The following is a 12279-nucleotide window of genomic DNA, read 5'->3' as shown; positions in this document are numbered from 1 at the left end:
AAACATTTTTATGTCAAGGAATTAAGTAAATGTATCAGTGGAAACGTTTTACACTTTTAATATAATCACAGCTGGCAGTTAATAGAAGAGCAAGTACAAAACCTATGAACACATTTCACTCATATGTAATAAAAAAAAGCAAAGACCCTGACAAAAGAAAGTTTTGAACCTAAGCACTTCGTGCATTTTTACATTGATAGGAAGGTTCTTTATTGACGTCATTTTAAAATTCAAGTCTATTGGGAAAAAAAACTGTTTAAATATCACATTTTCCATGTATGTTCTGTAAACATTTTCTGCTAGTTATGATTTTCTATCGGCTAAAATGTTCTTAAATAACTCCACGAATGTTCTTCGCTGTGTCATTCAGGCGTCAGTCCGTGCAATGGGAAAATCATCTTTGCCCATTACTAAGTGGCAGACACGAACCTGTCCATATTACCTGAGTAAGCTGGATGTCTTATGTAGGGTCCTGAGCTGCCTACTGGACCAGAGGTATTGTACTGAACAAATGTGCCCAGCTGTGCCGGAGACGTTCTGCCGTATGGATCACCAACAGCATCACCAGCCAGGGGAGACAAACTGGAGATGGCCACTCTCCCAGTTTGCCCGTAGGTCTGAGTGCTGCCTTGTGGATATGAGACCTGAGTTTGTCCATGTCCTGGGCTGGAGTAAGCAAAGGCCATGTTATTTGAGGAGCAGCACGACAGCATGGTCTCCCCACCGCAGGACGGATGCTGAAAGCCCGGTAGTCCCAAACTGCAGGAGCCGCTCTCCGGGCTGAAACTGCGGCACGACTGCTGAGCCATCATCTCTGTGGTTGGACCCATCCTGCCGGGTGTTCCGATAAGAGAATTGATTCTGAAGACCCTCGACTGGCCCGAGTCGAAGCTGGGCGAGGCGGACTGGTAATAGGCAGAAGGTAGCTGTTGGGCATAAGGTGGGCTCACCGCCATGTTTGAGTAGACGGTGTTGGCGTAGGCCGAGCGTCCGATCTGAACCGAGGGAAAGACGGGAGACTCATGCATGTATGAAGAATACGTAGTGAAGTCACTGCGCTTGAAGCGCTTTCGGCGGCGTAAGAAGCTGCCACTTTCGAACATGTCTTCTGCGTTGGGATCCAACGCCCAGTAGTTGCCTTTTCCAGGTCTACCGGGCTCTCGTGGAATCTTAATAAAACAGTCATTGAGCGTCAAGTTATGACGTATGGAGTTCTGCCATTTCTTGGAGTTGTCTCGATAGAACGGAAACCTCTCCATGATGAACTTGTAGATCCCCCCAAGCGTGAGCTTGCGGTCAGCCGAGTTAGCAATCGCCATGGAGATTAGAGCAATGTAGCTGTATGGCGGTTTGCCTCGCTGAAGAGGCCTCTTCCTCCGCCGGCCCTTTTGTGGTTCTGCTCTCTGACTGTCATTCACTGGAAGAGTGGTCGCGGAGGGAGAATCGCTCTCCACTTTAACCACAGGCATGACTGGTTACAAAGGGTCCCAACACAGCTTCACAATTTTCAGACTCTTTCTTTTCCAAAGGTAGATTCGTCAGTTTAGATGAGCCAGACCTTTGTCAAGAGCAACAAATGTTGTACTTGTTGGAGATATTGTGGTGAAAGCATACCAGTCATAATGTGGCACTTAAAATCCCAAACACAAATGTCAGTTTCTTTCAGTGAAGATAAAGCACTTCATCTCTTCAGGTGCCTCTTTACGCTGTAATGTTCTATGCTGGCTATTCTGAACGATTCTTGCAAAAACAAGATAGAACTCACATAGGCAGTCTTGTTTGAAGGTCTAGTGTCTGTCTGGCTTCGTAAAGTTGAAAGGACAGTCAATAACTGGCTATGTTACCTGAGGAACAGTCTACCTGTAGAGTTATTAGCCACACCCCTTCAAGCAGGTTACCTATCACGTGGCAGAAAACACATACCTCTGCAGATTTCTTTAAAGCGCTCTCACAATACTTGACATTTAGTTTGAACAGTAGAGTTTATAAGAAAAGAAGCAATGACTTATCTGATAGTTTATTCCGCCTATGAAGTGTCCTGTATGTCTCAAACAACACACACATTCTTCACTCTAACAGAAGCACTTTCTAGTTTTGGTTTCGCACGACCGAGTTAAATCAGGAACTGTTGACACATTTTGTGATATTAACTGCTACACGTCCAAAAGTCTGACTACCCTGTTTTTGTTTATGTTGATAATTGGTGGCTCCTGGCAGTGTAGTTATCCTACGTGTAGCAGAACATCTTTCACCATGACCATCATCTTCGGGCTGCCTTTATTCCGGCAACTCCCGGGCGACATGTACCTTTAGTTTTGTGGCTAAAGCGGGGCATTATTAAGCTCTAATAGCTCTTTTAGTGGTAACAATGGTCTTTCTTGTGTATTCTTTTCTGTAGTGCCGTGTCAGGCGGTTTCATTTGTGTGAGAAGATGTAAATATGTGATTGGGTGCCACAGTCTGTGCCTCCCTCTGTTTTAACAGCATGCAAATCTGGGTCACATTTTGGTGTGGTGGTATAGACAGACTGATACCTATGCCACATATCTTATTTACATGTTGGGAAGATGTTAAATAAAGTTAATTAAAATCACAATTTCTACTTTATTGTATAATTTACAAGCTCTTTAATGAACGTAGCCGCGTTCTGTTCTTTGTCCTTGAACAAGCGCTCTGTCCTTCCCATCTATGATCTATACTTTGATCAGTTGAGTCTAATGCTCTATATTCTGTGGTATGATTCATTCTGGAGGCAGTCAGAATTGAGCAAACACTGAGGCGAAACTTCGGGTTAAGAATCTGCACTTGAGACTAATTGGAGTGTCTCGTGTCGGGAGTCTTTACTAAAATGCTTTAGACGTACGGCCCAGGCTAAGCTCATCCTCGGACAGACGCCAACACAATGAGCTTCTCTATAAAGGTTAAACATTGTTAGGGCTTACAGGGAGATTCCTCACCTGTCATTTGAGGGTAATCCCTTGTGCTTGGTGGATTTATAAAGGATATTTCCTTAGGGCTGCCCACCCTTGTGCACTTGGCAGAAAACACTGTAGATATGAGTCATGTAGTTCCCTGTCATATAAAGCATGATATAATTGTCATATTTATATCTGAATAGTATTAGCCTATAGGTCTTTTTGAATGCAAGCATTGCTAATTTGGCATATTACAAAAATAATGTTTAAATTGCATATTATATGGAAGTTAATAAGGTGAACAACTAAAGTCAAGCGTCATATATACGTAAGATTATGCATTTCAAATAAATAAATTGTTTATTTGCACAAATGAACAGAATTGTCAAAATATTCTCTCAAAACTTGAGTCTTGTGTTGTCCATATCTAAATGATATTGTCTAATGCATGAATACATTCTCTATAATTCTGTTTAATTTACAATGGAATTATCTATTCATTTGCCAGACATTTATCCAAGACATTTTTTTTGGCACATTCATGAGTGTGTAAATTCTGTGTTGGACAACACGGCTTGTGTAGTACAAACACACATACTGATAAAAAATGCATACCTTGAATGCAATATAAGTTGGTATCGATGAAAGCGTTTGTCAAATGCATAAAATGTAAATATATCAGATGATTTGTTAAAAAAACACGAACAATGCTGAAAATGACACTAACACATGTCCGACCATCACAGATTTCATTTGGTGATAGTAATAATTGCAGTGAAGTATTTTTATGAATAAAGTTCTATCGTACAGTTTCAGTGTAATGGAATTGCACAATACATGAATATGGTAGAAAATAATTGACAGTACATGAGTTGACGTAGAAAAGATCTTGCATATTTTTACAATATGGCTGTTGGGTGTGCCTTGTGTGGGTGTACAGAAATCTTGACATGCAAGGTTATTTTGAAAAGCATATTCAAATAAACCTTTTGTCATTTTGAATTCAGATTCTGAATTGCATATTGTCACACAGCTATACCATACCACGGTAAGTTACTGCTTATCACACATCTACAGTAGGCTATACTTGCCATATGTGTGAAGCGTGTGAACTGTTTGAACATTCAGATGATCTATATGCAGCATTCAACAGATAACTCTGCATAGGAGACTGACATTTGTCACAAAGAAATCCATCATTACAAGCTCTGTGAATTCTGGGGTGGTGATATCTGCAAATTTCGTTAAGGGCCAATGTTTGTGCAATGATCCTGACAGACGAAGGGTTGAGTATTTTATAGACTTTTGTGAATGATTCTGTGTAATTCCTGTGCGTGTTTCCTTGGAGGTTTGCCGGCACAGATTCCATGCAGGCCTCAGCAAGGTTTGGCACACAGACTGTACCTATAACATGATTTTCCAATTAACTAAATTTCCAGTACATGCCTGCTACCTGCATTACAAACAGTTGGAAATAACATTATGTGAATACAGATAAAGCAAAAATGCTAAATACAGATGTAAACAGGGTCCAAATTGATTTGTGATCGAAACACTCCAACCACATCTGGAGTTGGTCAGAAACACATGACCACATATTTTACATTTGTAGTGTAAACACTAATCCATCCTCCTGATATCTCCCAAAAGACTGTGAACAATATTCTCATCTCAATGTGCTGTAGGTTTCAAAGTTTAGTGTTTAACTATAGTAAAGATTGATTTGCTAGCACTGGAACAAATGTTAAGTTTCTATTTAAAATGTACATTTACAAGAAAAACGGGAAACGTGTTGTTTTACAGGGAAAAACTATTATTTTGCGGTAAATTCAATTTTTTATGGATATTTTTTGTATCTCAGTGTTTAAAGTTGTATCTCAGAGTTTAAAGGCAGTTTTTATACAGCACTAATAAATATTACAATTTGAAAAAAAAGGATTTCAAGTATTCAAATGATGTCGAATTTATGTTGATAAGTTTGTCAAAGCTTGCACTGTGTCTTTCCAATATTTCACTTATTGACATGGTCAAAAAAACCATCCCTTGATGAATTATGTAAATCAGTGTTTTGTCATTATAAGCCATGCAAAGGCCTCTGACACCCCCTCACTCTACAGGTAAAAAATGGTGACATGCAAAGGAAAGTCAGAACATTTATCTTGAAAGACGAGTCACTTTAAATAGGTGTTGTATAAAAATACACTACGGTTTTTATATTTACATCAAAATCTCCTTGTTATTTGTTTTAAACTCACCATTACATCTGTATGTATTCTGTATATTTGATTTCCTTTTTTAATTGCAGCAGTAATGCTATTAAAATTTAGCAAATATTCCATCTAATTTTACTTGTTATTCCAAGTGCATATCTGTTGACTCTCTAAATAACTCATTACTGCTGATTACAGTTTATTTGTCTTGGGTGGGTCTTACTTGTGTTTCTCGTGGTCGAATGAACTCGATTAACCGCACAGGGGTTCAGTATAAACCAGTGTATAGATTTTATTAGTTTCCATATGAATATGTTGTTAGCGAACTAAATGGACCAGAATCTGGAGATCTTTTAATTGTTAAGATACTGATGTGGGGTAGTTATGATTCTAAAACGGGTCTCCAAGAAAATGTAATAAACAAATGACAGTCTTCCATTTATATGGTGTACTGGATTTTATGCAATGGATTACCTCATCTAGAGTGACATATGACATCTTATTACACGGCTCGTGGGAATGCTTGGTTCTGATTGGCCAGTCACAACATCTGCAGGTTCGTTGTTCCCAAATAACAACCGCTCAAAACTAATAACACACAGTAACCCGGAAGCAGCAAATCATTTTGACAGTTTTATTACTAATTAAATATAAATATGTATTTTAATAACACACATGACATTGTATTTACAAATGAATAAACCAAGTTGCCTGTTGTGACATTTGAACGTCGTTTCTTACCTCAAAACCAAAAGTAAACGGCTTTTCCTCGCGGAAGGTCTGCATTCGGTAAAAACAAGCGAATAAAATATTTCAAATTCACATTTAACGTCCAGATTTTCTCTCATGTGACAAGTAGCCATTTAATAAGCGGGATAATGTACAAGCATCCGGCTGTAATTGTGAAATAAGCCCCTTAAGTGTGATATAAGGACCCCCTGTCGGAGTTTATTTCTGTGATAACAACCGGCTGCCTTTACATGATCCCTTACTAAACAAATTAAACCCGACATATATAATACCTTCACACATATACTGTATATATAAGTATTAAACGGCTTGTACTTGTTTCTCATCTAAGTGTTTCTCAGTGTGTAAACTCCTGTTATTTATTTGAGGATTTTTTCATTTGTTTATTGTGTGTTGGTGTGTTCATGGTTGCATGCGTGTTTGTTTGTGTGTATCTGGTGTATGTTTGCTTTTTGCATTCGACTCAAACTCTGTCAATGGCAATGCAAACTCCCAGTGCCGGTTGACTGGCTCTCAGGCCTGGCCAGTTTACATAACTGAAGCAGAATGCTGCCTCTGTCGGCTAACGTTCACTCTTTATGCCCCTCCACAAGCAGCCACCTGTTTGTATTGACACGGCCAATCAGCACAGATTCAAAGTTGACATTTGTCCAAAGGCTGTGTGCCTGCTTTGGGATCTGGGCTGTGTCTTCTTAACGTTAGAAAAATACAAATCAAACAATGTGCAATCTATTTTCAAATAAAAGGAAGCGTTTTTCTTTAACACCTCAAACTGGATTTAAATTGAGTTTTCGGGTCAGTTTATGTAATCTTTTGTTAGCACTTCTTGCCGCATCGCCTCAAAACATTATTAGCGTATCATATCTCTGTATCTGCGATGATCTTCCAAAAACAGAATGAATACAAATGCCCATCGCAATCTTCACGTTGACTCTGTGTCTGAGAGCATTCAGGGAAATATTGGCCACCAAAGTGCACATCTCGACTTCTGTTGGCTCTAAAGCTCATTCTCTTTCCCCCTGCCTGCCTCTGAATGGGTTGCTCAATCCCAGAGTATTGTGAGTGTGAAGGGTCAATGTTCTCCATGGAATGTTTTCTCTCATTAGACAAACTGCTTGTCTGGGAGGACAGATGTGACCACACCTCATTGGGACATGATGATAAAATAAAGTTGAGTTAATGAGATGTGTGTGGTGTGTTTTCGGTTTGATGTTTCTTTATCTATTGAGCCAAATGGCAAAGTGGTGATTGGAAGGAACAATTTGAAACCAGATTTGTGTTTGTATGCTCTTTGTTAAACAAGTTTCTAATGTAAATTAAGAAGAACAAGAATCTTTTAATATAACAAACATGAATTCAAAATCTCAATAAAACGTCTTGAGCTTAACAAATAAAACGAAATGTGCTAGATCTGTCTGTCTGTCTGTCTGTCTGTCTGTCTCTGTCTGTCTGTCTGTCTGTCTCTGTCTGTCTGTCTGTCTGTCTGTCTGTATGTCTCTGTCTGTCTGTCTGTCTATATACCTACCTACCTACCTACCTATCTAGTAAGAGAGAGAGAGAGAGAGAGAGAGAGAGAGAGAGTAGATGGTTGGCATTTGGGGATGCCTAACAAAGACAAAGAGAAAAAAGTAGCATGGTATGCAGTTCTTTTCCAGTGCCACCTGCATGTCTGTTACTGCAGGATTTGTATCTCTTCAATCACTGACACTACTGGATTACCTGTTCTTAAGGCAGAGAGCCAACACAAGCCACATCTTGCGCACAAGTATTCAAGTTCTCGCACACATGACTTTCTTTACTTTGTGGGATGGATTTAGTCTATTATTACTGGCAGTAGTCTGATTATGATACGGTGAAGCACTAATTTCCTGCTCTTGAAACACTAGTTAACCCTTCTCTCAAATGTATATGGTATATGTTCACACTTATTTGAAGACGACACCTTCTAGCGAATGCAAAGCATTTGCAGGAACAAGCAATAAAACACATTTTCAATGAAAATGCAGCAAAAGTTCACACCTGATTGGTACATCGACACTTGGTTCAAAGGGTGAAAAGGTGAGATTTTGTTCTAGAGACACAGGCTCACCCTGGACAGGGAAGCACCTTGACAATCAAAGTAATCCCTGTCAATAAACAACTCCCACCGCCTTGGGTTACACTACAGCAGGTGCATTCTGGGTGCATAATTTGACTCTTTTGCAACAGTCTTATATTGTAGACACCTCCCTTTGACTGTTTAGATCTTTATTGTTCTTACTAAAAAGTTCATTTTGGAGAATTTTACTAGGGAAAATCATGTTTAAATATAAAAAATGTAATGCATTAGTGTTTCCAATCCAAGTCACATAATCTCCACCTAATGTTTTCAATTTTGTGGAAAACACATATACATATCAAATATATACATTAAGTGCATGTTGAGTCACTTTGGATAAAAACGTCGGCCAAATGCATATGGTTCAATCATTGAATTATAGACTCATCACATCACAAGCGTTTCTTTTCATCCGTGGAAAAATACCCTAGTCTGTGTCATTTCAGTAAACACATCAATAATCGTCGCTCAATTTTTTTATTTGTGCTTGTCATGCTTTTGTGGCTGTCCCATGCCATGTCGAAGAATATGCGAATGTGTGTCTGTGTGGCTTCATTTGCATATACTAGTATATTTGCACAACAAATGGTGCTCTCACTGAGCTGTTTTGCATGGTGTGTGCCTGCTTCTTTAGCTGACACTGAGGGTGAACGGCTGCTTTGTTTTTTTCTGAACCTGCACCCAAATATGTGTCCAGCTGTCACTCATCTCCCCACTGAATTTCTGTCAATCACATGTAAAGGCTTTTTATGTAGTGTCTGCATTGAATGTAAACACAAGTCAAATGATTTGAGGACCTTTTCTGGTTGGTTTGTTTATTTACACTACTGTCAAATGTTTGTAATTGTTCATCTTGCATTTACAATGATTACAAACATAACATGGAAGTTATTCCACATGATTGACAGATAAATATTTTACTCTCAGACCAGAAATGTGTTATTTAATAGTCCTAGCATTACATACATTTAATTTATTGAATCTATTATTTTCACATATATTTTATGTTTACAAATATGTATACAAACACATAAGACATATCAAGGACAGAATCTCTCCACTTTTGCTGTCTTGCTATCTCGCCCCTCATCAGAATTCCTGCACAAATCCTGATTGACTGGAGACATGACCCAGGTTTGGACGTTAGATCATAAAATAGGCTTCAGGCTCACTTTTAGAGCTTGTATTGGTGCAGACAGGCACACTTCGTCAGACACAATGTTCAGCAAGATTCCTTCATCTTCCACCCACACACACACATTCCTACTAGCACTTATGACCTTTTCATTTTCTATTTCACTTTGACTCCAATCTGGCATGGCTTTTGTTGTCTGTAAATCTCTTATTACATAATTAATAACAGGTTTTAGTTACACACTTTAGAGGATTTGTTCTATTTAGTGTCTACATTATCTAACAGTTCAATTCAATTGCATGTTCCTTTTTTTTGTTAAAAAGACTTTGCACCCTAGATAGATATTATACAATCGGTATTCTCTCCCTATGCTTGTGTGTCAGCGATATTGTAAATGGTGAATTTATAGAAGATAGTAGTTCACAGGAGACATAAGTTAGACTATTGTTGGATGGGCCCTGTCTCTCGCATTCATGCATTAACACACACTAACAGTCATGTTAGCACACCTGAGTTTGTTGCAGTCTGACCTGTCTTACCGCCTCATTTGTCATCTCCAATCACAAGCTCTTTTGAGGGGAGCTGAAAGACAAGGAATTATCAGCCTCTGCTTGGTGATGAGAGCTCAGCTTGCTGCTCAAAAGAGAAAGTATGTGAGAACACCAGCAAGTGAACATGTAAGAACATAAGCACAGACACATCCCCCAAGATTGTCTTATTACATGTTGTTGGCATGTCATACTTTAGGCAATAAGTGGAGAGGGGATGCGATGACCTACATCTCTAAATGGATTTATTAGATGCCTATGGAATTCCTAATGACAAATGCTTTGTGCAACCAATTTCAACCTGACCCGAAATAAATAAAGGTCCATATTTATTTAGGGTGAGATTGTTTATTATATTGCTAATATAATATTTGTTTGTGTTCGGTCAATCCTGTTACGTAACCCGCAATTTAAAAAAAAAAGAATATTCTTGTTTTGTAATGTAAGGATAGGGTAGAGTTTCAAGAACAAGCACTGACCAAGCTCAGTTATTCATGATTATGAATAATACTATGCGGACACATTCAAAGGATGCCGAACAGAATGTAAATAAAGAGAACTGATGTTAGAGAGAATGCATATTTTAGACAAGCTAATCCATAAAATGTTCCTACCCTGTTAGACTTATAATGTCATTACAGGAATAGTTTCAGATTTTTCATTGTAAAAAGTGAGTGTGGCTTGGCAAAAAACGTGCTCAAAGTTTGATTCAATTTGAATAGATCAATAAAACAAGTGATTATATAAATGATCAATAAACCAGAATTTGATTTTCACAAACACAAACTTGATTTTCATTTTTAAAAGGTTTAATTTGATCTAATATATTAAGATAGATAATGAAGATGAAATGTGTCCTATATGTATAAACGAAAGGCTACATACAGCATATTGATTTATCTTAATATACATATAGACACACTGGGGTTAGGGCAAGGAAAGACCTATTTAAAATGCACACAGAGTTGAAATACAAATAATAGAAATAAGTAAATGAATATGTGCTTTCCGTCACACTATATGCAATGCACACTGTTAGGTGTGTTTGCCGACACGCAGTGAGGCTGGGAACAGGTCTTATGTTTACACTGTGGCCATGTGAGAGCACTTTCTGGTTGGCTTGTGTACATGAAGCGGTGGGGTGGAGCATGCACTGGGTGGATGTGGCATGCCTCGCTGACTTTAAGTACAGTTGGAGTGAAGTGACACATCCCTGGCGTGCCAGTGTCTGGGTGGGCCACACTCGAGTGGAGGTGGAGATATCGGTGGGTAAGATACAGCTGAAAGCTTGACTACCCCTCCACACCCTGTTATTAAATATTAATAGCATATTGAATAATAAAGATCGATTCATATTGTCTTGATCGCGGATATGTAATGTTTTAATAGTGTATACACATTACAGAGACATGAACCTCCATGTGTAGGTAAACTGTTGATGCTTCCAAATCATTAAAACTGCAGCGATAATAGAATAGAATAATAGTAGAATAACAGAATGGAAAACTTTCATATCTCAGATCATAGTTCAAAACTATTTGTTCACACAAACATCGTTTAAACAAATGGCTAATGCCTTGGTGAATTTATGAAATTATGAGCTTTTTCTTACATGATCAACTGTTTATGTCATGATCAAAATATATGAAACTGATCATTTGTTGAACAGTCTTATCCTCAAAACATCTTGGGATTTGATAATTGTATTTTCAGTATCGCAATGACATTTTCATTTTGTTAAATTGCCTACAATGACATAAACATTCATTTCTTGCAACCAATATCCCACATACAGTAATGTATAACTTTGTACCGTTTAACTTATATTATGTCCAAACATTTTGTCTTTAATCATCATGGCGCATTTTCTTGACACAAATATTTACGTTTGAGAGATGAACTATGGATTTTGAATCATAACACAAATATCATGGTTACACTATTATGGTTACAGTAATAAACCCATGGTTCATTTGTGGCTACTAGGGTTTTACTATAAATAAAACAAAACAGGTAAGCTATTGTTCATTTTCATAAAGGATGGACAAGGATTTTATGTGAATTATGATATTCACTTTCAAATATTAAGGAAATTAATTTAACATTTATTGGTTAAGTACGTTTATGGATTTCATGTTTCATGTCATTAAAATGAACATTACGAATAAAACAATGAAATACATTAAAATATGATTTTAAATGAATTATCCACATATAAAAACAAAACAAACTGGGCAGGCAGTGGGACAACACCTTTCTGACCTTCAGTCGACATGGATAAATACTTAAAATCGTGTTAAACTGTCAAATATATTTAAGATATTTGATAACACTTCACTTAAAGCCTTTATGTATAATGTATTATAGATGGTTATTAAAGACTATGATGCATTATAATTGTTATAACCAAATTAAAAATGCAAAGTATTATAATGTATTAACTGTAGTTAACATTGTGCATAAGCCATTAAATTTGAAGGTGCATTTAAAGCCATAATGAATACATTGAAACTACTACATTATACATATATGCTTTAAGTAAAGTGTAGCCAGTTATTTCAGTCTACACAATATTTAAACTAGTGCAGAATTTGTTTTAAATGAATAAAAGTTACTCATGGTTT

General features: G+C 37.6%; 1 protein-coding gene across 1 annotated transcript; it reads right to left on the bottom strand.

Annotated features, from left to right (window-relative positions):
• Positions 1–1827, bottom strand: foxe1 (forkhead box E1). Its single transcript, XM_079463334.1, has one exon. It carries the CDS (start codon positions 1467–1469, stop codon positions 411–413), a length of 1059 nt encoding a protein of 352 aa, XP_079319460.1. The 5' UTR covers positions 1470–1827; the 3' UTR covers positions 1–410.
• Between the last annotated feature and the right edge of the window lie 10452 nt (positions 1828–12279).

The sequence above is a fragment of the Barbatula barbatula genome (assembly GCF_947034865.1).
Source record: "Barbatula barbatula genome assembly, chromosome: 8".
NCBI lineage: Eukaryota > Metazoa > Chordata > Actinopteri > Cypriniformes > Nemacheilidae > Barbatula > Barbatula barbatula.
This window is presented reverse-complemented; position numbering and strand designations above follow the sequence as displayed.

What these genes read in the sequence shown, in the direction of transcription:
- foxe1 (XM_079463334.1), bottom strand. Translation starts at nt 1,469, where the DNA reads ATGCCTGTGGTTAAAGTGGAGAGCGATTCTCCCTCCGCGACCACTCTT.